Raw genomic sequence first — 27,376 nt, 5'->3', positions numbered from 1 at the left:
TTTTTTCTAAACCAGGGATCCCCATATGATTTCCAACATTTGCTGTGACAAATAGTAGAGGCTCCTAGCTCCAATCAAATGCCCTTCAGCTCTCAATATGGGGCCTGTAATGCGTCTGAGGAGGGTGAGGCTTGCCAGTGTGCCCCCCTATTCTCCCTCATGTGATTATAATGACATGAGGGAAATAAGCCTAGTGCTTATTCTCTCTCTCTCTCTCTCTCTCTCTCTTTCTCTCACGGGCCTTTTTATCATGGGGCAAGTGACTTCAGACCAAGTGGATGGGGAGGAGAGCAAGTTTATCGCTTTCCTTGCCAGCCACCTCTGCTTAAATTACATGGCCTCCACTGTTGCCTCAAGGATATTCCCCACAATTCCTACCCAATGAGAGGAACTAAAAATCCATGTCTTACCCTGTGCTCCTTGATCCAGCGTTCCATGTCATTTTCAGTCAAATAATAAGCCTTGATGTAGGTTTCAACAAATTCCTTATCCGGAATAGGTCTAATATCCGTGAGTTTCTCCAGCTTCATTAAAAATTGCTGAAAGTCCAGTTGCATCAAGGCACGCCCCTCGTTGCTACACTTTTTGACATTTGCGTAACTAAGACAGACAAGCAACAGATAAGTGTGCAGTCGTGGTTGCGCGGTAACTACTCTGACATCCTCATCTTTGTGGGCAAATTGCCGCAGAATGCAGTAAGGATATCAAGCTGCTATTGGAGACTGATGTATTTACAGAGGACTAAAGGGACAACTCTCACGTCACTTGTGAATACTCTTCTCTTGCCCTTCAAGATGGCAATTGGTTTGGAAAATGAATGGTCTGAATTTGAATCTAGGGAACAAGTATGGGGTGCACCTAAACAGCCCAAAGTGATATTAATACTTCTGCAGTGATAAATTCTCTTGGTTAAATTGATGTTGGAGGGGTTGTAGCTTAGTAGGAGAGCATCTGCCTTGCTTGCAGACATTCCCAGGTGAACCCCTGGCATCTGCAGGTAGGGCTGGGAATGGTGCTGTCAGAAACCCTGGAGAGCCACTGCTGGACTGAGCTAGATGGGCCAATTGTGTGATTACTATGTTCCTAAGAACCTTGAGGTGCCGTAGCAGCTGTTCTGACCCAGTAATGAAGTGAGCAAGGAAAGGTTTCCCCTAATAAATAATATTGTTACACATGCACCGTGGCTCTGTGCTCAAGCTCAGTTCAAGAATTCTATTCCTCATGACTCCTATGCAAGGCAGCTGATGGACACATGTGGTGTGATCACTGCAGAACTTGAGATATAACCTGGAGACGATCTTCCCAAGGAATGGGGACCCTTGGCCCTCCAGATGTTGTTGGACTTCAACTCCCTTCATCCTTGACCACTGGCTATGCTGGCTGGATGTGATGAGAGTTAGAGATCCACAACATATAGGAGGCCTGAAGATTCCCCATCCTTGATCCAACTCAAGGCTAAAGCAGGGTCCACACAGTCCAAGCTTCTCTGATTAATTAGCTCACATCATCCAAATTTTAAGGTTTTACAAGAAAAGAGCAGGATTGAACCATGTGCTACAAGGCAAGGAGAGGGACCCACAAAAAAGTTAGAAAAGGTGTCATAATCCACTTACCCTTCTACAATAGTTCTATTAGCTAGTCGTATACAATGCTCCCAAAGAATATTTGACACTGGCAATGGAATACGAACTCTCTTAGAAACCTCATTCAGCTGCCTGTTAAAGTGTTCAAATTCCTAATAAAACATAAAGGGAATATTAGTCAGTGGTGGCAATACATACAAAACATACCTATCTAGACACGAAAACTCATTTATATAGAGGGAGCAAAGGGAGGCACAAATCACAATGATACAAAATGGAGAGAAAATGGATTATACTTCATCTCATTTATGGTTATCATGAGGGTTGCCACTAAACTCCCTTATCATCTAAAATTCTGTAGCTCAATTAAGATTTGCTTTTGGAACATGGGGAATGTTCATATGGCATGAAGTGTGTTCACGCTGCTACTTTATCCTTGGTCAGCCCATTGGTCCAGCTAGGTCTGCTCTGATTGGCAGAAGGCTTTGCAGGGTCTCTTTCATGTCACCTGATACTTTAACTGGTGATGCCAGGGTTTGAACCTGGAGCTTTCTGCATGGAGGCTTACCTAACTCAACCTAGGCTAGTATGTGCTGATGCTTCTAGTGCACTCCAGGGCATGCCACCACTTTTCATACTGTAGCTTCCATAGTTTTGGAGCAATTAAATAGTCCAGCTGGGTGTGTGGCAAGAACCTGGCTCATGCTGTGATATCCTGCACATATGTGGGAGTATCCTAGACCACACAGCTCATGGGATCTACAGCTCCAATGATACTTCACAAACATGGATATGGAGTTTCCAATCCAGTAAATTCAACTTATTACTGAATCAGAATTGGCAGGATTTGTCCATCCCTAAAGAATACAAATATAAACTCATAAAATGCACTACATGCAACACACACTAAACATATTTTTATTATAGTCGGCCTGCGTGAAGTGTGAGTTACTAAGGAAAAAGTTAGTCTCAATTAAGGATTAAAACTGGGAAGAATTAGTACGGAATAGTAGCCTACAAATGGAATTCATAAAAATATATAATTTGGTGATTGGATAAAATTAATTCACATATCCCCAAGTCGGTTATTCTTGTCCAGGAAATGTAAGGACAACAGAAGACAAAGGCTACCATCCTATGCACACTCACTTGCAAGTGAAGTGGGACTTACTTCTGCTTATGATTGTACTAGTGAAGGACTAATGCTTACAGGTACGTCTGGGAACGCAGATAGTCTTTAGCAGATAGACATAAAACTCATAATGGAAACGAAAAGAGGGAAGGTAATTGCAGACGATTACTCCTCAAGGTCAATCTGACCAGATTCTGGCACCACCAACAATTAATTAAATTAAGCTTGGCTTTCCTTCTATATTTGTGGTCTCTTGTGACAGGCTTTTCATATTTCCAGCTAAGAGAGTCCCATAATGCTCTTTGTTAATGATATATACCAACTCATGAACCGAATTGAACTCCAGCAGGTCTCCTACTCTCACTGCTGGCAAGCTACCCACAAGTCTTCAGCTTTAATAATGGGAAAACAAATATTTTTAGCTCTAGCAACGCCAACAAAAAATTGGTTAGAGCAAAACATCCAGCTGAGAATGTGTTGCACAGGATATATAAGAAGGCACCAACAGAAATGATTTCTGTCTTTGTTAGGTCATTAAAATCCAATGCAAGAAAAGAGATACTCACCTTTAAAAGAGAATCTACATAAATGTTGTGTTGTGACATGATTTCTTTCACATCCCATTTCACATTTGCCATTAGCAGCAGCATCTGTTCATAATCAATTGCTTTAGCAGCTACAATCCAGTATATAGGCTTACGGAGTTCACTGGCTGTTGAAACCGTCTGGAACACAAGGAGAATCTGGTGTAATTAACAGCATTTTCTTCCTATGGTACAGGAAAACTTCAGATAAACTGCACAACACATCACTGTGTCATGCAGGTGATATAGCCATTCAGGAGAAATCAATGAACTCCACCCTTAAAAAATAAAAACAGTGGATGTGTGCAGAATCCTGACCTGCGAGTAGAACTGCTGAAGAAAAGGTTTCTTGGCTGGAGGCATTACAGCATCAAGATGAGACTGGAGGAACTCAAACTGCTCAGCTAAAAACACTCTGAGAAACAAAAGAGAAAAATCCATTGTGACCTCGGTACAAATATTAGAAAAAGTTATTGCCTCCAGAAGATAATACAAGAGCCTTTTGGACCAGATCCCTGTCTACGTCGTATCCTGCAGATGCAACTCCCAATATCTTTTGTGATGACTTCTAGCTTTAACGGCTTTAAAAGGGAATTAGTCAAATTCATGAAGCATAAGCTGACCAGTGGCTGTTAGTCATGATAGCCATATGAACACCCCCCACCCATCTTCAGAGATAATATGCTTCCAAATAGTAATTGCTAGGGAACAACAGCAAGAGAGGCCTTCTGCGTCCTGCACGTGGCTATCTCTTAAGGACCTGGTTTGCCCCTGACGCAAAGAGGATGCTAGACTAGGGAGGCCGAGGCTAGGGGGCTCAATTTTTTCCGCTCTTGCTCACTAATTTTACGAACCACATATCTCTGTAAGAAATCTCCCAGTGGCGCCAACGCTTTGTCTCTGTTACAAAGTGATAACAAATGATTTCTGAATTAAAATGCTCCGTTTGCTATGAGCACGAACACAGACAAAAATGTAAACAACAGAACACAGTGAAAGAAAGCAGTTGGCAGTGCAACCAGGCAACTGAATATAGCTGGGGAAGTTCAGGCAAGTATGTTGTCTGATATGGAGTGGCACTCTCAGGAGGCTGCGGTCCACCCCTACCCAGTGGGCCAAAAGAGTTGCTCTAATATTGATCTTAAAAATAAGATACATTTTTAAGTCAAAAGGATGCAGAAAAGCTGGGAATGCATCCATTTTAAGCATCACCACAGACAGAGAAGTATGGGATTCAGGATATATTAGTATAGTCTGAACCATGAATCCCTCGTTTAACCCCAAGCGATTTATGCTCTTATCGTGCACAAAGTGTCATAGCCAATGACAGAAAGTTAATACCACGAAGACCCCACTTGAAGCAGTTCAACAATTGGAGGATGAATCTAAAAACTAATCTGCAAGTGTCCATCGTAATAATTAGAAAGAAACACGGATTGACAGTCAACGCACAAGGATTCTGTGGCGACCACTCTCTCTGCCAAGCCATATAAAGTGCTGCCTGATGTCAAGACGACAAGGTGGCTGAGATGGGGGGTTGGAACCTTTTCCTTTCTTTCTTCAACAGCAGTCAGCGTTCCAGCGGCATCTGAGGAGACCTCCTGCATAGGGTATGGGAGAGAGAGGGAGGGAGGGAGGGAGGGAGGAAGGAAAGCAAGGAAGACAGGCATCAGAGTTATTGAAACATGATGAACACAGCCTAAGGTATTCAGGCAACGGAAACTGGCACGTCTTGTTTCTATCTAGCTGAAATCCAGCTGAAACACAGGGTTCTCTGGGGACTAAACCATGCTATTGCTGAAATTTAAGAATCCAGGAGGCAGATAAACTGACCACAAGAACCCACACACTTCAATGGGCTTCTAAAGGCCGGGAAGCCTGAGATTTGAGAAGCATAATTAATAAGACAGCTCTTTGTCCTCAAGGGTAGCAAAATGAACGTGTTCATTCAGGAACTTTATACTACTCACCTTCAACCCTGCAGCTGTTTTGTGTTGTTAATCGAGGAATCCATTTATCAAGCTATGATTTTGTTAAATCTCATAAACACTGCATATATACACAAAAATGTGGGGTTTGGGGGGGTGTTTTTTTAAAAGCAATGGCCTTCTGGCTTTGTTCAGCAGGGAAGTCTGTTTCTGATGAAGCCTCACCTTCATGTTATTCAAATGACTACCTAGAAGAGAAACCTGACTGGAATGCATTCATCCCTCACAGCGAAAGAGATTCATCATGTACTAGAATTCTCTGTGGGTTTCTTGTCGCTCCAAGCAAATAAAATGCACAAAGTTTTAGGAAAGAATCAATTACTATAAGTAAGTTATATGAAACCACCAAGATTAGAGGAAAGAGAAACATGGGCAACAAATAAATAATGCTCTCTCGCAGTATTTGGAACAGGGATATATAACCCAAAAATTAATCTGAATGATTTACAGCATAGTAAGTTTTGATAAAGTCATTTTCTGTCCACATCCACAATAAAATGGAAACCTAGATCATATTTAAAGCTCCAAGAGGGTCTATTTTCTAGGTACACTACTGTATAGCAGGTGTCAAGCAGATACATATTTCAACCACTATTTTGATTACACAGAATGACTGAGGCTGGGATTCAAATAGCTGTTTAAAGTTACAATTGCCTGCACTAGCTCAATGGGTTTCTTTTTTAAAACAAACAAACAACGTTTTCTTTGGACAGCTCATCTCACTATACTTCAAACTCCCATTGAATTTCTACAGTGAAATACATCGATGAGTGGAGGATATAGCCGCTCAGTGCTTTTTTTCTAAAATAATGTTTATAGGTACTCTCACTTTGACTCAAGAAAACCACCATTTTATAGTTCAAATCGGGAAAAATAAATACAGTAAATGGACAAAAGTACAAAGATTCACAAAATGTTTAGGTGTATGCGTCCCCCTGCGCCCCCCCCCCCAGAAAAAAGCATTGTAGCCGCTACTTATTTGTGTGGTCATCTGTGAGTTATTTCACTTTGTCATAAGTGAGAATGTGATTAGAGTTTCACCAAGTGGCCAATCTACTAACCACATTTCAAAAACAGGGATAAAGTACCAGCGACATTTGGGGACCCTACAGGGAGGGGCAGAGTGATGGTAAAAATGGAAGAGGTGAGATCTTATTCCCAATGCTGCCTGTGGATGGCATAGTTCTAACAGCTGAATACTAGTGCCACTAAGCAAGCAATGGCATATGCTAGTGCAAAACTTAAGACACCAAGTACTAAAACACAGGGATACCCTCTAGCATCAATGAAGTAAAATCTTGCAAACCAAGCAAAACTCTGCAGATTTGCAACAACAGTAAATGGACCTGAAGATCTAAATGTTTTTAACGTCCAGACTTTTCTTCAGTCATCAAATATGTGCACCTTCTCTTAACAACCACACTTTGTCAAAGTATTTATATTACAGCAAGCACCTCATCAAATGCATTGCTGTGCTGTTGTCTCCCCTGCACATGAAAAAGATGGAAAGCTGTGCCCTATAAAAACAACATTAAAGAATAAGACATCAAGAGTTTGCAAGGAGAATAACAAACAAACAAGGTGTTTGGGTCAAAGGGGTTGTTACTGTGAGAAGCAGGCCAAGCAGTTTGAGCTCAAAGACAACTCTGTCTATTCCACATCAGTAAACTTTTAAGCCAGAAACCTATTTATAAATTAAAAGTGAAATGTAGTTCATGAGTGAAACACCTTTCGAGTGAGCAACAAATCACAGCACAATAATTTTTTGACTTCTAATGCATAACAAAGGCATTTAAAAAGAAAAAATGAAAATCCATTATGAAACAAAGAAATAGAAGATTGAAATTCTTTAAAAAAACCAATTTCTTTGATATGATTCTCCATGACCAGAATTACAATTTTGACCTTCAGTCTATTGGCTGCTTCAAATTACACTGAGGAACAAGTGTGTGATGACTGGAATAATGTATTAAAACTAAAATTTAAAGTGGGCCATTTTACCTGTGGCGAATTCAGATGCTGCAAGTGGGACTGTTCCAAATGGCAGTGTGGGCTACTTTTTTACCCCCCCCCCCCACCCCTCACAACAGAGACTGTAGCATGTGCTTGGATTGTGGAAAAGAATTGGCATGTTAGCCTTTCCTATCAACTTCACCCAACTCCTCTCAATTTGCATTGCAGGGCTGTCTTGAGTGTCCCACTGTCGTATATAACCTTCTTTTGTTAATATTTGATTTCACTAAGGTATCTTCCATTAGAAACCCAAAAGGATTCTTGAAACACCTCCAATTTTCCCTGCTTGACCCACCTATCTCAGGAACCTAGGAAGCTGCCTTACAGCTCTCTATTTAGTTGATATACTGATTGGAAGCGGCTCTGCAGAATTTCATGAAGGGTTGCTTCCCAGTCCTATCTGGGATTGACCCTAGGACCTTCTGCATAAAAAAGATGTTCTACCACTAAGTCTATGGCCCTTCTCCTAAACTCTGAAACTTTGTATCAGAATGAGCAGCTCAATCTTGCTGTTGTCGGCATCTGTCTGTCTCGAGAGACAATGGAGGGCGCCTCCAGAGGTGAAGTCAAACCGCTGTGTTAGCAGCACCAAAGTGACCTTCTGAGGGCGCAAGCGTGGGCAGTGTGCACGGAGGTCCTCTTGGCCTCACTGATGTGGTCCAAAGGAAGCAGAGCAATATGTTTGGCACCAGCTGGGCTGCAGGAGTTGCCAGAAGGAGGTGTACAAGGCACCATCCAACCACCTTAGGGACTCTTCTCCGGATGTGAGCAGGGTTTACTTTACCCCTGAGCCTTTTCTTCTCCCGAAGACATCCCGCAACCATTTTGTCTCTGGGGACTGGCCACAATTCAGTGGAGAATTCTCAGCTACTAAGATGACTTCAAGGTCTGCCCAGTTTCTTCGAGATGCCTATGTCTTCTTGCCTGTGTTGTCCATGGGAAAAGACTTGCTAGAGCACAACAGGTAATGTTCAATTATTTTCCGGCAAGGTTCTCTTGGGCTGCATTGATAGGAAAGCCAGGCATCTCCCTCCCCTCTCTGCAGGGCCCTTCCTTGCACCAAGGGCTGCTCTGAATGAGGCTCTGCTACCCAGAGAAATGCCAACTTTGCTGCTCCTGTCCTAATTTACTGTTGGTGGGCAGAATGCAGGCACTACATCAGTTGAAGAAGCCCCATGCAGCGCAGAATGCCATTCAAGCCACCCATGGCAGCATGAATAAAGAAGAGGTTGCATAGCATTCATGAAGACAGGGCTTTCAATCTAACCATACAGTGGTACCTCAGGTTACATACGCTTCAGGTTACACACTCCGCTAACCCAGAAATAGTGCTTCAGGTTAAGAACTTTGCTTCAGGATGAGAACAGAAATCATGCTCCGGCGGCACGGCGGCAGCAGGAGGCCCCATTAGCTAAAATGGTGCTTCAGGTTAAGAACAGTTTCAGGTTAAGTACAGAACTCCGGAATGAATTAAGTACTTAACCTGAGGTACCACTGTACAAGGATTGTGATGAAAAACGAACTTTCCAAAGGTCTGCTTTGCTTGGGATACAGCAGTTTTGCAATTTTAAAGCCATAGATGTGTCAAGAAGACAGTGGCAAATAAACTACATTAAATCAGAGCACCCAACTGTTCGTGGATATTTTCACCAGCATTGAAAAGCCCCCGCTCTCAGTATTTTTTATGGCTGTATTGAAATGATGCAAAAGTGTCCATCTATTGGGATTGAGGTTAATGGCTTAGTCTGTCTTCAGTGACATCAGCACGTAGCCAGATCTCATTGGCTATGTAGTGTCATAAAATCGTCCTATTTATGATGAGTTGGGATTAGGATTGCTCATGTGACTAACAGAAGGTGATGGCAATATGGTGTGTGGATGGGAGGAGTTGCCAGAATAGCAGCAGAGCAATGGGAGTGAAAAATACGGGGCGGGTGGGGGGAGAGGAGATTAACATCCACAGAATTTAGGATTCTTTCAAGGAGTATATTGGTCCTCTGAAAGCAAGCTTTTGACCCCCCCCCCAACTGAAAGAGGAGAACATTCAGTGCAGTCCAAGCAACAGTGCTCCAAAGTGACAAATTGATTTGATATAGAGTAAGAAAAGAACAAAGGCAGGCTTCTAGCATCCAGAGACATAAAATTCCTGAACAAACATAACCCATTGACCCAATATGTCGAGGACATATACAGACTGCCTGACCCTTAATGACTTTTTGCTTCTTTAGGGTATCATTCCATGCTTCTACAATACACTGAGAAAGGTTTTTACTTTTGAGATAGCAAAAAGCAAGTAGGCGTTGCAAAAAGCCTTTCATTATACAGCTAGCATTTGTGCCTTTAAAAAACACACAAAAAATGAGGTGGGGGAGATTTTCTGTCTCAAGTGTTTCCCACTTTCAAAAGAGTGACATTTCCTTCTTTCATTTTCTCCTTCATTGAGCAGGAAAACAAGAAGGACCTTTGAGCAACTGTCAGGTTTACAGGTGCCATTCAGGTTGAAAAAGCATCAAGTCTCAGCAGCTTTTGTACCTTTCTTTCTTCAGATACTGTGTATCTGAAGAAGTGTGCTTGCACACGAAAGCTCATACCAAGAACTAACTTAGTTGGTCTTAAAGGTGCTACTGGAAGGATTTTTTTTTATTTTGACTATGGCAGACCAACACGGCTACCTATCTGTAACCAGCTTTTGTACCGTATCACTCCTTGTAATGAGAAAGGAGGTAGACAGATCATTGACTGGTACGTTACAAAGGATTTTGGAGTATGTAATTTTCACCACTGGCCACAGGAACAAACTTGATGAAGAGCTCCTTTTCACGTTTAGCAGTATTTGTACTACACACACACACACACACACACCCCATATAGGAATATGATGCCATCTTTCTTTAACATACATTGTGAAACAAGTGGTAAAATCCAAGAATTCTGGAAATAACCATTCACAAAAAATAAAACCTAACAGTGGAGGCCCAGACAGATTACTGGACTCACCTGAGATAGAAATTGTTAATCTACTCAACCATACTGAAAATAACTGAGATGCAAGTTGAGCCAACTACTGGTCTCACAAACTGGATTCCAAGTATATAAATCCACTTGAGATTCCAAGTATATAAATCCACTTGAGTTTGGGTCACTCAAGTTATGTGTCCACATCCTACATTTCCCAGGGTTCTTTTTTAAGGTAGCAGGCCTCCACTCGCACTGAATTACACAGATGAATGTTAATATGAAAGATTCCTTCTAATAAGTTTGGGTTCAACAGCTTGAGACAAGCTTTTGTGGGATAACCAGCCTCATATAACCAACATGTTTAATTAATGCATGAAGGAAGGGGTTGTGCCATAGAGTAAGCTGTCCTGCCAGGCTTAGCTCACCTTAAGAGAGACTAGGTAATCAAGACCTTGTTCCCCTTCATTCTACCTGAGAAGCTGAAAGTGTGAGGAGATCTGAGATGGCTGCTCCAGTTCAGGACCACATGGCTCTTACAAGCCACTCTTGAGTTCCTATATCAATAATTTGGTGATTTTAAATCTCTGCTGGGGTTCTCACCAAAGAGTACTTGTCTCAAACTTGGATTTTGGAATTCTCCTTTTATACCTAAGTTTTATCTTGCAACCGACATAGCATTTTTATTAATTAGTAGTGAGGACAGCAGCTAGTTTTCTGATGGAGCTTCTACAGCGAGGCAGACTTCACACACACACACACACACACCTTACACCATTTTGCAGCAATCATCTTTAAACTCCTATCCTAATGTTTCTTGTAATGAAGTGTTTCTAAATGACAACAACCACTACTTTCCTTTTATATCTCCCAGTCGTAAAGCCCGGGAGAAATATTCAGCAACTTCTACAAACTCTTGGAGTAAGAATTCATAATGTGGGTTTTCTCTGACTTATACCAGAGAATGCAGTACAGTGGTACCCCGCAAGACGAACGCCTCGCGAGACGAAAAACTCGCAAAACGAAAGGTTTTTTCGTTTTTGAGTTGCCTCGCAAGACGAATTTCCCTATGGGCTTGCTTCGCAAAACGAAGCTTGCCCCGGGGACAGCGGGTCTTCTCTTTTGAAGCAAGGGGCGGCGGGGAGAAGCGATCTTCTCCCCGCAGCCCCAGGTCCAGGGACAGCGGGAAGCGCTTCCCGCTGCCCCCGGACCTCTTTTGAAGCAAGGGGCTGCGGGGAGATCGCTTCTCCCCACCGCCCCTTGCTTCAAAAGAGGTCCGGGGACAGCGATCTCCCCGCAGCCCCTTGCTTCAAAAGAGGTCCGGGGGCAGCGCGAAGCGCTTCCCGCTGTCCCCGGACCTCTTTTGAAGCAAGGGGCGGTGGGGAGATCACGATCTCCCCGCAGCCCCTTGCTTCAAAAGAGGTCCGGGGGCAGCGGGAAGCGCAGCGCTTCTTCCCCGCTGCCCCCGGACCTCTTTTGAAGCAAGGGGCTGTGGGGAGATCGCTTCTCCCGGTGCTCCGAAGCGGGGCGGGGGGGCGGGAACACCTGCCCCAGCCGCCCCACTTCGGAACGCTGTTCCGAAGCGGGGCGGGGGGGCGGGAACACCTGCCCCAGCCGCCCCACTTCGGAACGCTGTTCCGAAGCAGGGCGGGGGGGGCGGGAACACCTGCCCCAGCCGCCCCACTTCGGAACGCTGCTCCGAAGCGGGGCGGGGGGCGGGAACACCTTCTGAAGGCGGGCGGGGGGCGAAAGTCTTTGTCCCCCCTGCCCGCCTTCCCAGGGGCTTTTAAATCGCCCCGGACAGCGGAGAAGTCCTCCGCTGTCCCGGGGCGATTTTAAAATGCCGCCCGCCAGCATTTTAAGATCGCCCGGACAGCAGAGAAGTCCTCCGCTGTCCCGGGGTTTTTTAAAATGCTGGGGGTGGGAAGAAAAGCCCTTGTCCCCCCCCCCCCCCAGCCTTCAGAAGAGGTCCGGGGACAGACTGTCCCCGGACCTGGTCTGAAGGCGGTTTCCCTAGGAACGCATTAATTGATTTTCAATGCATTCCTATGGGAAACCGTGCATCGCAAGACGAAAAACTCGCAAGACGAAGAGACTTGCGGAACGAATTAATTTCGTCTTGCGAGGCACCACTGTAACCTATTTAAGGTTACATGAGAACTGAGAATTCTTTTAAGGTTCCTGGAAGTCAAAGAAAATTCTACCTTAATAAATCCATAAAACTAGGGTCATATTCAACTGGCACATAAAACTAGCCATAAAAATAATAATGAGTAGCACAATCTTCTGAAACTTCACTCAGAAGTCAGTCCCCAAAAGTTCAAAGGTACATACTAGCAGCTAAGTATTAGTCAATGAAACAATAACACAAAGTTTTCATTAGTCCACTTCCTGTTTTGCCAAGTAGATGACAAAAGATATACATTACTCTTCTACAATTCTTCCCGCTAAATAGGAAAAGGAGACTGCTACTTTTCTAAAGTCTAATTATATTCAGCCTTGAAAATCTAAAAATTTACATCTGCCTCCTCAAAGGAATTATCTGCATGCACTTCAGTGCAGAACCATCAAAATATACAAGCACAAGTACAGGAACTAATATCTCACCCTTCATGGTGATGGATGATGTTAATTAAAGCTTTATTTACTAACCAATGCTTCCCCTGGGCAAGAACAATTTTGCAAAACCAAATGTGCCCTTTTTCTACTATCAGTCCTAAAAGTTGTCTTTCAGTTTAATGTAAAACAATCGATGAGAAAGAAAAAAGATACGGTTTCATAAGGACTCCACTGAGAACAATATGGCCTGAGTTTGAAGACACAACTGGGAATAGCAAGAGCTTTTTACCTATATCCTGACTAGTGTCCAATTTAACACACAAAACAAACCTGGTGGGTAAAATAAAGGCCACATAATCAGTCTGGGTTCAAATTCTCCCATTGCCATTGCAACGTATGACAGTACCTAAAACCGAGTCAAACCGTTAGATAGTCTAGTACAGTACTGTTTACTCTAACTAGAACAGTTCTAAAAGGCAATGGCGGCTGGTGTTCACTGACACTGGTGGGGTGGAAAGCAGGGAGGCCAACAGTAGGTGGCACCAGAGCCAAATGACTGGGGAGCTGACTAATTCTAGCTTTGCCTCCTCCCTGTTGAGTTCTACAAAGGCAACACTGAACTGAGCGCTAAGGAGGAAGAAGCTAACTGCCAGTCCCACCCCGTAGAGCGGTTGTAATAAGAAGGCAGGTAGGCAGAGGCTGCTTGAGGGCAGACTGCAGTTGGCAGGGCAGCACCCTCCTGGCTCTAATGCTGCTCAAAAGTCTCAAGCAGAAGTCCTTCCTGGCTCTGCTTCATAAAGGGAAAGGCCATTAGCAGAGCATCTGTCCTGAACACAGAAGGTCCCAGGTTCAAACCCCAGCGTCTCTAGGTAGGGGTGGGAGAGACCCCTGTCCAAAATGCTGGAGAGCCGCAACCAGTCAACGTGGGCAACACTGAGCTGGCTTGGCAAATGGTCTCAGTATAGAGGAGCTTTCTTTTTTAAAAATAATAATAATATTTATTAGTAGTTTTCAGAATTATAAGAAGAAAAACATTTAAAAAAAAACATTGAAAAACACTATAATAGACAAAAAGAAAAAAAACACAAAAACCAATACAACAATACAACAAAAAGATAAAAAGAAAAAAGAAAACAACACAAATCCCAACTTACATATCTAAAACTTCCATTTGCTTGTTTCATTGACTTCCTCACACCTCCCTTTTTGTATTCTAGTTTAATTAGTTATTTCAGCAAATTCTTTCCATCTTTCTCAATTTTTGTTAAAAAATTCATCCTAACCTAATTTAATCTAATAATTAACAAATCCTTTCCATCTTTCCCCATATTCTATTATTCACATTACCTTAATTAATTTAACCTTATCTTACCCTAAAACACCTTAAAGCTTGAACCTTAGTTATCAAATATACATTACTCCTGATATCATTTCTGCTAAAGTCATATAGTTTCATTCCAACATTCCCTAATATTCATTACAGTGGTGCCCCGCAAAACGAATGCCTCGCAAGACAAAAAACTCGCTAGACGAAAGGGTTTTCCGTTTTTTGAGCTGCTTCGCAAGATGAATTTCCCTATGGGCTTGCTTCGCAAGACGAAAAACGAAACAGTCTTGCAAGTTTGTTTCCTTTTTCTTAACACCGTTAATACAGTTGCGACTTGACTTCGAGGAGCAACTCGTATGGTAGCCTTTTTTGAGGTTTTTGAAGTCTTTGGTGATTTTTGAAGCTTTTCCAAAACTTTAAACTTTTAAAACTTTTTTTGGGATTTTTGGATTTTGGGTTGGGGTGTTTGGAATTCAAGGACTTGGTGTTGGGGAGGGGTTTGCAAGAATCTGGAAGCTTGTGTTGTTTTTTTCCTGCATTTTTATGATTTTCTGTGACCATTGGGCCACTCTGCTGTTTTTTTAAAAAAAATTCTGGATTTGAATTTCTGTGTGGTGGGTGGCTGGAGGAACAGTTGAGGAGGGGTTTGCAAGAATCTGGAAGCTTGTGTGGTTTTTTTCTGCATTTTTATGATTTTCTGTGACCATTGGGCCACTCTGCTGTTTTTTAAAAAAAATTCTGTATTTGAATTTCTGTGTGGTGGGTGGCTGGGGGAACAGTTGAGGAGGGGGTTCTTCAGCAAGAAGCAAAGAGTGGAAGAGGAACCTTCTTTGAGTTGTCCCCCAGAGTCTTAGAAAATGTACTGTACACTTTGTTAATTTTTAAATGTTTTTCTGTCATGTTTAGAAACTTAATTTATTGTTCCTTCAGTTTTTGAAATGCTCTTTACAGTATGTGTGACTTTAAAGAGCACTTAATAAACTCTTGTTGTAACAAATTTGGCTTTGTTTGGACTTTTTTTGACCATAGGAACGCATTAATTGAATTTCAATGCATTCCTATGGGATTTCGTGCTTCGCAAGACGAAAAATTCGCTAGACGAAAAAACTCGCGGAACGAATTAATTTCGTCTTGTGAGGCACCACTGTAATTTTTAGCCAATTCCCCAATTAGAAAATTTTCTTTATAAATTTTCTTCCAATCTTCATCCAACGTCCCTTCTTCCTGGTCTCGGATCGTGTCAGTCCTTACTGTCCATTCCATCTAGTCCATCAACCTGGAAGCCTTATGTCCGAGGCCCTTAAGTCTCTTCCATGTCCCTTCTGCAATTCTTCTTCTTCTTGTTTATACTTGCCCTTTTTCTTGTCTTTTGTTGGTCTCTTTCTTAGTTTCTTTCCTTTCTCATTGAGGGGTAGGCCTCTGGGGGGTTCCAAGCCAGAATTGTCTCCATCTCCCTTCATCAAACCCGCCCATTCCCCACAGTCCCACTCCCCACAATCCTCAATATAGTCCAAAAAGTATTTAAAAGCATATTCCAAGGTCTCTCCAACGTTGGGAACCTCCTCAACTCCAGACTTCCCCTGGCCCACTCCAACTTCAATCTTCAATGACAGCGGCTCATACTCCTGTAGGGCCTCGGGACTCTCCATTTTTATTATTTGGGGTGCAACCGCATCCTCCTACATTATCTTCTGCACTTGCCCAGTCAGTACAGATTCATGAGTTGGTCCCTGGATAATTTCTGTATCAACATTCCCTGTTTGCCCACAGTTATTAACTGCAACAGTCAAATCCATTTTCTCATTCATCAAGTCCATCTTCTCATGCATCTGTTCCAGCAGGACACTTGTCTTACATAAGGCAAGCACCCCGTCTTCCTTCCAACTCATCTGTAGTCAAGGTCAGAAAAGCCTGTTCCCGCGGTCTTAATCTCACATCTGTTGAGCCCTCAAGTGTACTGCAGCAACAATTTGACAAGCTCCCTCTAGAGGAGGCAATTTCTATTTGTATCCTTTTTTCTTTTTTTTTGGCAAGTCCAACAAAGGAAAATTACTTTCGTTTTTCAGATATTTTTCAGATATTTTGTTTCTTTAGGATGCAAAATGTAACATTGGAATCAGCTTGTTTCTCTTCTTTAGCTATCTGTCAAAATATCCCATTCACAGTCAATGAACCTCTCCAACAATTTCTGTCTCTGACACCCCGTTCCCAGGTTAGAGACGGTGGAAACTTATCCTTCTTCACTCCCTCTCCTGCTAGGGTTGAACAAAATCCCCCCCCCTTCTCCTGCTTCCAAGGGGGTTTCAGTAATTCTAAATGAAGAAAATTTAGACTTTTTTGACAGCTTTCCAGGCTTTAGCTTACAAAGTTTTTGCTTTAGTCTATATACAAAAAGTGGAAGGCAGACTTCCTGTTTTGAACCTTCCCGCTTCGTTACCAAATTAAGAAATTTCTTGATCCAATTTTCCGTTTCTACTCACGGGTACTTATTTTAAGTCCAATTGTCGACAGGAAAAGGTCAGCGCTCTCCGGCAATGGCTGTGCGGCTTCACTCCGTGAAAGTAGCAGTCAGTTTGCAGCACCGCGCTTCTCACCCCACTTCGCTCCGGAGCCCCTAAATGGGATTCCCTGCGAGTAGGGAGGCGCTCCTGGTGCCCTGCCGAACCCCACGTTCCCAGGCTTCCTCCGCCTGGGATTTCTAGCGGGTCCCCACCTTCGCCGCGGCGGGAAGACCCAGTTTCCACGGAGCCCGTTCCTCCGGACGGAGGAACTCCACCATTCACCGATGGCGCTGACCCGGAAGTCCCAGTATAGAGGAGCTTTCAATTATCTTTATAAACCAGAGATATTGAAACTAGGAGGAGCACAACACTCTGCCTTTCTTTTGAACACCAAAGTACTTGCAGATAGACTAACCCATCAAGCGCTCTACTATATGCTAAAATCAATACAACTGACCATGATTAAAATGAAATTTAAAATGTAATGAAAAATTCGTATCCGTCATGATGGCTACATATGCTAATCAATTAAGCTCAAATAATTAGTTTGTGGGGGAACACATTTGGTACAAATAATTAGTTTGTGGGGGAACACATTTGGTACAAACACCACCACGTAAGTTATAAAACCAATTTATTCTTAGTATCTCAATCACAGCACCTTGTGGTGTTTAACTCAAATACTGAGACAGAACAGGCAACCAGATTTTTTCAATGGATCGACATATAATGGGTAAAATAAATAAAGTAATTAGTAGTATATTTGATTTGGCTGCAGCAACAACAACAACAACAAACATTTTCACTCCTGCATTGGAATACCAGCAGTCATCCCTTCAAGATACAGTGGTACCTCTGCTAATGAACTTAATTTGTTCCGGAGGTCTGTTCTTAACCTGAGGTACCACTTTAGCTAATGGGGCCTCCTGCTGCCGCTATGTCACTGGCACGCGATTTCTGTTCTCATCCTGGGGCAAAGTTCTTAACCCGAGGTACTACTTCCGGGTTAGCGGAGTCTGTAACCCGAAGTATTTGTAACCCGAGGTACCACTGTATCTACTATGGTCTTACTTAAAATCCATAAAAGGCCTACATAAGGAAGGTTAGTATTTGAAGGTAATGTGCCCTGATGTGATCTTTCTTAAACTTGCAACATCACCACAAGAAATACATGCTATTCATAGCCATAACTATGTTTGTGGACATCACTGCCAGAAACCCATTCCGTCAGGTCACAACAATGAATGGCCTAACACCAAAAACCCTTCAACAGTTACAATTGCCAGTTTATTTTGACATCTCTGTGCCCAGCACTCCACCCTTCATTTTCTATCCGGCATAGCTTGAAAGGATGTTACCATCCATTTAACTTATTTTCAACTCTGGTTGCGATAGATGGCATCCCAAGTTTAGCTCCGAGAACAGCAGATATGTCCTACTTTCCCCCTCAAAAGTTCACCCTGCAAGATTTCCAAATGAGATTTTGGCCATTTCTCCAGAGCTTGGCCTCATGGAATAACTGAACTAAGACAAAAAATCTTCAACACAATGATCTCCAGTTGTCATTCTTTGCTAAGTATTTTTTTGGAAACTGACAAATTGGTGTTTAAACAGTTGCTGCTGTTTCTAGGAGAACCAATTGTTCAATATAAAACTCAAATATCTAAATGACTGGACTTGATACATTACTTGATCATCAAGCTGCCATTTACATTTCTGGAATCTGCTACTAAAAAACGTTGGCTGCTCCTTCTGACTCGGAAGCTTCACCTAGTTCAAAATGTAGCAGCTATATTACTGATGCAACTAATGGTTGCCAGTTAGTTTCCAGGTCAATTTCCAGGTGCTCATTTGGGGGTTCAAACTCTAAATAATTTAGCCCCTCCATATCTGAAAATACCACCTCCTTCCCTTCAGACCCCCTGGGTAGAAGGACTCTTGGTAGTTCTACTGCCCATAGTAGTTCAAGTTGGTGTCTCAGGAGGGGGAACTCTCTGTGGTAGCCCATAAGCTGTGAAATTCGCTCCCCAGAGATGCTTCTGGCACCTCTATTAAATGTCCCTAGCCTCTGACACCCGAGATACATATTTTTTCAGATCCACCCTATCTTTGTGACTATAACTTGTTTTAAATAGTTTCAGTGTTGTAGTTTTTAATTGCTATAACCTGTCCTGGGATCTCATGCTGAAATGTGAGTATGAAATTAAAACTGAAATAAAAAACTGAAGTCTTTCTCCAATGTGGGAGAGGGAAGAAGATATTCAGATATTCAGATGAACAGCTTAAGAGGTGAAGTGACGCCAGAGGTGGTTTAATTACCTATTTTCCACTTTTTTAGAAGGTGCATTAAAAGAATTAGCCCCCCTTATCATTATCTGTATTTAGAATTAAATTCTCAATCCTTTTCCTGCGAACAGATGACCTTAATTCATAGAGAGTATGCCAGACTCCCTCAAATCTAAATGTAACAGGATCCAAAATTGCTTTTGTTTGATGCAACTCATTACTTTTTTGCCACTGACAAAATTGATCAAGAATTTGCCTAACTTAAAAGCAAAATTAGTCTTATTAAAGTTAATGGAGCAATTCACAGTCAACACTGAGAAGGAAGCCATCCAAAATACAGTTGGTCAAAAAGGTAATAGCTAGACGTCATTGCCAAGGCAAGATTTCTCAGAAAATTAAGGAATAGAAAGAATAAAGGATCACGGCATTTTATATGCACAAATCTTTCCTAGAGAGTTGTAAAGTGTCAGTAGTAACTTTCTGGTTTTTAAAAAATCTACTACAGAGAACAGCTTAGAATCTACTAAGGTAAAGGTAAAGGGACCCCTGACCATTAGGTCTAGTCGTGGCAGACTCTGGGGTTGTGGTGCTCATCTCGCTTTATTGGCTGAGGGAGCTGGCGTACAGCTTCCGGGTCATGTGGCCAGCATGACTAAGCCGCTTCTGGCAAACCAGAGCAGCGCACGGAAACGCCGTTTAGCTTCCCACCGGAGTGATACCTATTGATCTACTTGCACTTTGACGTGCTTTCGAACTGCTAGGTTGGCAGGAGCAGGGACCGAGCAACGGGAGCTCACCCCATCGCGGGGATTTGAACTGCCGACCTTCTGATCGGCAAGTCCTAAGCTCTGTGGTTTAACCCACAGCACCACCCGCGTCCCTAGAATTTACTAGGAAAACTTATAAATGCCATAGTCAAGCATTCAGTGACCCAATTCTAACTTGACGCTATGCCAAACCATGGCTTAGGTTGAACAAGCAGACTTCTGGAGCAAAGCTCCCCCAGTCCTGTTGGAGCTGTGCTACTCTGAGCTAGCACTACACCCAGACTCAGACTTGTGCTTTGTTTCGCTCCAAACAAAAACCACAAGCCAATAAACCAAATATTATTTTTAGTTTACCACTCAAAGTTTATCTGAAGCAAACAAGCCATGAGCTGCCTGGGTATAGATGCAACAGTAAGCCAAGTCATGGCTTAGTCATAGATGCTGTGGTGGCAGCAGGACCAAGGGAGGACCTCAGAACTTACCACCTTCAATGCAGGAACCTGCATATGTGCTTGGCTCCCCCTAAGCCATGGTTTTGCTGACCATTATGTGCGAATGGGGTCATTAAGCCTTCTGCTACCCTCAACACTGCTGCATTCAGGAAACTGTCAGAAGGGAGAACCTACAGGTGCACATAGACTCTGTTTCCTGATGGTCTGCTGAACATGCAAATGCCAGTGCTGGAGAGCACACAGAAACTGGGAACAGGGAAGACAGACTCACCCCCCCCCGCCCACCCCCACATGTACAGTGTACACATGGAGAAATATAGCATCAAATACTTCAGGAATGGCTTGATAGTCCAACTTGTTACTCCTTGGCAAATGTGGTTCATTGTGTAGGGATGTGAGACAAAGCCTTCTCTGTAGTAATGTCTTGGTTTTGAAAATTCCCTTGCCCAGGTGGCATGAACAGCCACATCCCTGATGAACATCCGTCACTACTTAAGACATTTTTACTCACCCAGGTTTAAGACGGATCTAGTTAGCAGCTCTGGATTCTTAAATTTGAGCACTGTCAATTTTGATAGGTTTTCTGATCTTTCATTTCCTTTAGACTTTATGGGAAAAGGTTTTGAATTCTGATCTCGTAAGAGTAGTTCCCCCCCATTAAGCATGTACAGCATAAGTTCACTGTAGTGAAAAACAAACTAAATGAAAAACAAATAAGATTTTCTCTCACATATGGAAAAAAACTAAGGTCCATTTTTCTGTTTCTACCCTTGGAAATCCCATTGCTCTGACAAGCTCCTCCGCTTACATATTAACTGCTCTCATTTTTGTTCGGTCTCAGAAATAAAACTGTACCTAGGCTGAAACACAATATATAGATTAAATATACTGTGGGAAGTAAAAAAACAATCACCTTGGTGAGTACCTTTTAGACCAGCCTTCCACAACCTACTGCCCTCCAGATGTACTGAGCTACAACTCCCATCAGGTGGCTGTTACCAAGCTCAGTTTTGGAAGGGGTGGGGGTAATGAATCAGCATGCATAGTGAAGGTGATCACCCCCCAGAAAATGTGGGATGAAATGGAAGGAAACTTTGCTCACATAACCAAAGTTACTTGAATAGAGACACCAGGGATTAAACACAGAACCCTCTCCGGAAAAAGGAAGCCACAGCTTCCCCCATACAGAAGTTTATGGATTCTTGTGGTGCTTTACAAAGCACTTTTATCACATGGGTTTCACAGAAGATATCTGTGAGCAGGAGCTATCAGGAATCTAGCATACATGGTTACATATCCTTCCTGGAGAATCCACCTTGGTTTTCCAATTCCAATGTGTTTTCTATATGCGTCTGTCCATACCTGGGTTTATTATGAAACCACACCCATGGGGGGGGAACTATATCAAAATGATCTCCCAATTAATACAGATAAAACCAAACCAAGGTTGCCAGCAGCTCTATGGTGCTTGAACCAGGAACTTGTTCTGTTCCCTAGTACCATTCTATTGAAAGCTGTTTGCTCCAGTGCACCAGAGCTGGTAAATAATTTGTCAACCTCTCTATTGAGGAAAGAAGCATTTGCCTGGTTTTATTGATCTGTTGCATTTGCGGTTTCCCCTTCCAGAAGGAGCTTCATTTCTTAACCACCTGGGTTGTATTTATTTTCCAAGTAAGGTCTTCACTGAGATAAACTCCTTTAAATTCCTAGGAGTTTATCTCAGTGAAGACCTTACTTGGAAAATAAATACAACCCAGGTGGTTAAGAAAGCCCAACAGAGACTCCATCTCCTCAGAGTCTTGAGGAAGAACAATGTCAATCAACATCTGATGATCTTCTACCGGTCAACAATAGAAAGTGTCCTTTCATACTGTATCAGGGTGTGGTATGCTGGTTTGACATCATCTGATAGGAAGTGCCTACAGAGGGTGGTGAATACAGCATAAGATATTATGGGCTGTCCCGTGAATCCACTGGATGAAATAGTGGAAGAACGCTGCCTCAGGAGAGTGAGGAAAATTCTCAGGGATGATTCTCACCCTGGCCGGCACTTTCTTGATCTCCTGCCCTCAGGCAGAAGATATAGAAGCATGATTAATCTCACCAACAGCGTAAAGAACAGCTTCTATCCATGGGCTGTTAGGCTGCTAAATGAAAAGATAACAACAGAGCAACTGACTTTCGGGTTTGGTGGGTGTGCCTCAGTAAACGAGGGGAATTAAGTCTAAGAGAGCTGAGTGGAGGGTGCTCGTGTAATCTCACTGTATACAAGTTGTACAAGTGACAATAAAGTATTTCAAATTTAACCTGCCTAGTTAATTCCATTGCAGAATATGAACACAGAATTGGTACCACATTACTTATTAGGGATATGTGCTTTTACGTTCTTTCAACAGTTGACAGGATAAACCGTGGTTCTTATACAGTAGATTCAATTCTTCCTGGAAGGAGGAGACCCATTTATACCAGCTGCTGACATAAAAGAGATGCAGTGTATCATGGTGGTGTGAATAATGTCTTAGCTAAAAACAACAACAGCCAAATTATGTTGGTGTTTGGCTATAAAAAAGGCACACAAACAAATAAATCAACATCTATCAAATATTTCCACTGGCAGCTAACATGCTCTCAGAGGACGAGAGATACATGGTAAGGCAAAAGTGGTTAGACTGACTTTTGGGTAGCCATTTTAGCACTGTAACATACAGCTTTTATAATCACACTTGAGACCAGACCTTCTATTATTAATAAAACATACTGCACTGAGTTTGGAACAAATGCCTGTGATTCTCTACTGGAGAAAGGGGGGGAGAGGCAATTTCCATCAATTGCTCCTGCAGCACTCCATGCTCCAGGGGCCGCTGGAGTTCCACACCCCCCCCCCATACACACACAGTTGTTCCAGGGGGTCAGGGGCTTTCTGTAACAGCGTGGGAAACTGGAAACAGAAAAAAACCTCTGGACTGATGGTTCCTACTAATGTGATTCTGTGAAGGCACCCGAGTTGAAGTCATTAGGCTTTATTTCACATCACTGATACCAATGAATGTGGATATCACATCGTGAAGCACAGAGAGCGAGAACTGAACTGTCTCATGTTTGGTCTCTCCAGGCTTATAATCACTAAAGGTGCTGTGGACGATTGCTGAAACCTTAGGCCCCAAAGGATGGGCATCTTCTGGAGGACTGTTGAGACAGAAGGATTCACAGGTAATGCAACTGCTGTGAGAAAACAGGCAGTGATTCCTAAAAGGAAAATCTTGTTGAATGCATTTTTTTTTTAAGCTTTCCATCTTTAAAAATCATCTTGATGGCTTTGCTGAGGTAGGGGTATGAAATATAGGATAAAATCCCAATTATCATTGTAAGTTTTCAACCACCACCGCTTCACCGCAGACAGTCTCATGCTGTTTCTGAAATATATACAGGCATCAACTTTGCCAAGTTTCCAAGTTTCTTCATTATTGTGGATCACCCAGTGGTATGGGTCAAGAGGAACCAACAAGAGGGCCTAACTGGCAGCCAGGGCAGTCAAGCCAGGATTGGTGTAATATGCTCAAGCCGTCTTCCTGGCTGCTGAACTCTGCACCAGCTGAAGTTACCAAACCGTCTTCAGAGCCATCTCCACAAACCATGTGTTGTTGTAATCTAACATGGATTTAGTGCAATTACTCAGGATGGTGTACATCTGGTACAGCAACCAATGCAATTCCTATTACTCTTCCATTTCAATTACTCAAAGTCCTACAACTTACCAGATCAATCAGGCTCTCCTGTATTCTGTTGAGTGTGGTTCGAAGCCGGCTGCTGCTGAGTCCCAGTCCTGTCGTTTCAAACTGGAAGTGAGAGGGAATTCTAAGCAACACAATTTGGATAGCATACAAATAATCCAAAGGAATTTTCCCATTTGCCTACATTCAATTGCCACACTGGATAAAAGCTCAGCATGACATGGTATTTCAATCAAAATAAAAAATGGAAAAAGAGGTGGGATGGGGAGGGAAGGCAGCAGCAACACACTCAACACTGCACTCATATACAAAGAAAAACTAAGTTTCATACACTAGAACGACCACACACAACTCATACTGGACACATGAATTATCCACTGTATTAGGGGATAATTTTTTTCCCAGAATACTTTATATTGCACTTTGGGAAGCCATGTGCTTTGTATTCTTTCTGAGAATGGCGTCCAATGGCACCAGACACCTTTGCCACATGAAGAACAAATTTAATGTAAATCAGAATGAAGAACTGTACTTGCTACTTAGTAGCAATTACCTTCGTGCTCTAAGTTACATAAGGAAGATTTCCTTTTGAAAAGATTCAGTGAAGTTACACCTACACAAACATTTGTGATTATGAATCAAGCAGAAAATGTTCCAGTGTCATGGTTCACAAAGACGCAAAGCCATTCCATTAGAGGAATGAATTATACTAGCTCATCCTGTTGCAACTTACCACATTTTAAATTCAGTGGGAATTATAAGAGACCCAGACAGAGCTGCTCAGTTGACAAAACTATAGCGTGAGAACTAAGAAACATACATGCATTTCAAGGGTCGACTTCAACCATATTGTCAAAATATGGGTATGTGTTTCACACCAGGAATACATTTGTCAGTTCAGGAAGACACTCCTTTGCTTTGGATTCAACAGAACAGACCTTAACTATCATTCAAAAGCCACTCAAGCTAATGTACCTGTGCATTGGCCAAGTTACTCCCACTTATGTCCCACTGGGTAAGTGGCTTGAAGTAAACAAATGGGCTTGGATGATGGAAAAGGCTGAATATTTTAAATAGCGTGCCACTGTTACACGGGCAACTGAATATGGAAGAACACTTAAGGCAATCTGCGTTTCTTTATAGCACACACATCTGCAGTGTGCGGGCTGAGATGACAGACTTTCATTTAGAGAAGTTTACAATAAAATTATTAATGTCTTTGGTCTTCAAAGGTTCAAAAACATTTCCTTTTCAATTTAGTGGGGTTGACCCTACTCAATGGTATCCCCAACACAGGCAGCTTATTGGGGGGGGGGGGTTGCACTCTAGGGCCCTCAGGGTCCCCTCCAACACTACAATTCTATCATTATATTATTCTACTGACCTAAAGGACATACATTATTATTGTTGTTGTTGTCAAAGTTGTTTGAGGTCTTCAGAGATGATAGATTATCATATCATCTTTACAAGAAGGCTAAATTAAATTCACAGACCCTTTTCATAAGCTGTATGTTTCCCATGGGAACTGCTCTTCAAAAAGCCAAACAATAAGGAACACTACAGTAGGAAACACAATGTTCAAAAATCCAACTCTTGCGCATTTACCTGCCTAGCACTTTGTTGTTCTCTGCTAGATGTGGAAAGTGTAGAACTGGGTAAAAGCTTTAAAATGCAAACAGGAGGTGCAAAGGGGGGGGGGGATTAAAGAAAGAGCAGCAGAAACAGCCAATGAAAATCAAGTCAGTGTTAAAAAAACAATTTGCTGTTCATCTCTGTAAACAACCAAATCTCAATGTTATTACTCCTGCCAAAAGAACAGCCCTAGACAATTTGGAACCATGTGTGGATCTGTCAAGCAAATAAATGACTGATTTAGGATCCCATCCTGTTAAAGCTCGTGGGGCACTTGATTCTAGTATTTGCATTGCTTCTGGGATTCTTGCAACATGGAAAATATTGTTCCTTAGTACTAATATTCTGAACATACCTTTCAGATTTGCAAGTTATAAATGAATAAACAAATGATCTGTGGCATGTGTGAAATGTATCCAGCTATTTAACACCCAGTTTCTCAATGCTGCGAGGTGCCTTCAGATTTGAAGGGCAGAGTGGGCACCTCCCTATATTCTTCTCCTAGTGTTATCTTAAAAGGAGCAAGAGACCTTGAGGAGCCCCATCCCTCCTTTATACTCTTTCAGTCACTGTAAGCAAAGCAGCAGCATATCCCAGTACCATTTGGCACTCACATGCCATTGATCTCCATTGGAACTGAAGCTTACTCAGTCCTTATTTTTACCACACAGCCACTACCCTGCATGTCTCATCCAAATTCCTCTTATTAGTCTGCCTGTGGGCAAGCTTGTGTAGGGTTGTTGTTGTTTTGGGTTTTTTATGAGGGTTTCTTTCCTTGGTCTTGTTATGACATATTGAGAGAGCCCACAAGTTAAAGGAACATCATATCTGAAAAGCAATTAGCTGAACAAAATGAATTATTCCAGCGAAACCCCCATCTTCTCTCTCACAATATCACAAACCAGAAACCAATTTTTCCGTAATCATCAGATTGTTTCCTCATAACAACATTTCTTTCTCTATGACATCTGGGAAGCAGAGATAGGTGTAAACCCTCGCACAGACCTTATACCATTTATACTTCTAGAATTGCAAATTAATATTCCAGCTATCACTACCCCCTTATACTATTCCCCTTCACCATGCATGCACACATGCTGATTAAACGGCAATATTTACTTACCGTGTCATTTCGGCCAAAAAACATATATATTGCATACATGTAGTAGTCAAAAAGCTGGGACATGAAGTGGATCACATCAAATGCAATTGGCTTCAAGATGTTCATCATCTGCATGTATTTGCCTTCAAAGACAAAAAAGAACACCACAAAAAGTTCAACTTTCCATGCCACGTTTGTACGCTGATGTCAAACTAGCTTTTATACATACGTACTTATTATTAGTGAAATACCCATACTGTACTGGTGATTGGCAAGGTGAGTGCGAGCGGATGCTAGAGGACGGAGTGTCTGTGTGCATCCCATGAAAATACAATAAATGATCCATGCTGGGCCTGCCCATTCTGCAATATTGCCCCCCCCCCCCGAATTTGGATAGAATAGCAGCTATTTCCTAACATAACTGAAAGCAAAGGTCACCATAGGTTAGGAGCTCTACCAGAGCTTTCCAAACTTTTCATGTGGGTGACACACATTTTAGACATGCATCATTTTGCGACACAATAATTCAGTTTTACTAGCAAACTGGAGGTTAAACTAACCCCTTTCCAGCCCTGGGGAGCATTTCCATGCACTGGTGGAGGGAGAGGGGGCAGGGGGAGCACACCACCCCTGGCAACACAATCCCGGTGGGGTGCCATCGCTGCCCTACCCCCTGCGCTGGGCGCCATGCCCCCACAGGCGGTGCATCACACCCCTGGGACACGTGCCATGCCCCCCGGGACGTGCACCAGCCACGCCCCCGC

The 27,376-nt window shown here is 42.6% G+C and overlaps 1 protein-coding gene across 1 annotated transcript in view; it reads right to left on the bottom strand.

Annotated features, from left to right (window-relative positions):
- The window catches only part of VPS50 (VPS50 subunit of EARP/GARPII complex), an 86,286-nt gene that overhangs the window by 3,082 nt on the left and 55,828 nt on the right, over positions 1-27,376 (bottom strand). Inside the window, exons 21-27 of the mRNA XM_080975640.1 lie at positions 26,634-26,755; positions 23,903-23,983; positions 4,752-4,900; positions 3,618-3,714; positions 3,282-3,440; positions 1,614-1,735; positions 411-600 (exon numbers count right to left, since the gene is read on the bottom strand). Coding sequence (XP_080831766.1) covers positions 411-600; positions 1,614-1,735; positions 3,282-3,440; positions 3,618-3,714; positions 4,752-4,900; positions 23,903-23,983; positions 26,634-26,755 — 920 coding nt within the window. The remainder of the gene's footprint in view (positions 1-410; positions 601-1,613; positions 1,736-3,281; positions 3,441-3,617; positions 3,715-4,751; positions 4,901-23,902; positions 23,984-26,633; positions 26,756-27,376) is intronic.

Source organism: Podarcis pityusensis, assembly GCF_964106645.2.
Source record: "Podarcis pityusensis genome assembly, chromosome: 12".
Classification (NCBI taxonomy): domain Eukaryota; kingdom Metazoa; phylum Chordata; class Lepidosauria; order Squamata; family Lacertidae; genus Podarcis; species Podarcis pityusensis.
Note: the sequence above shows the minus strand (reverse complement) of the source record. Positions and strands in the feature narration are given on the sequence as shown.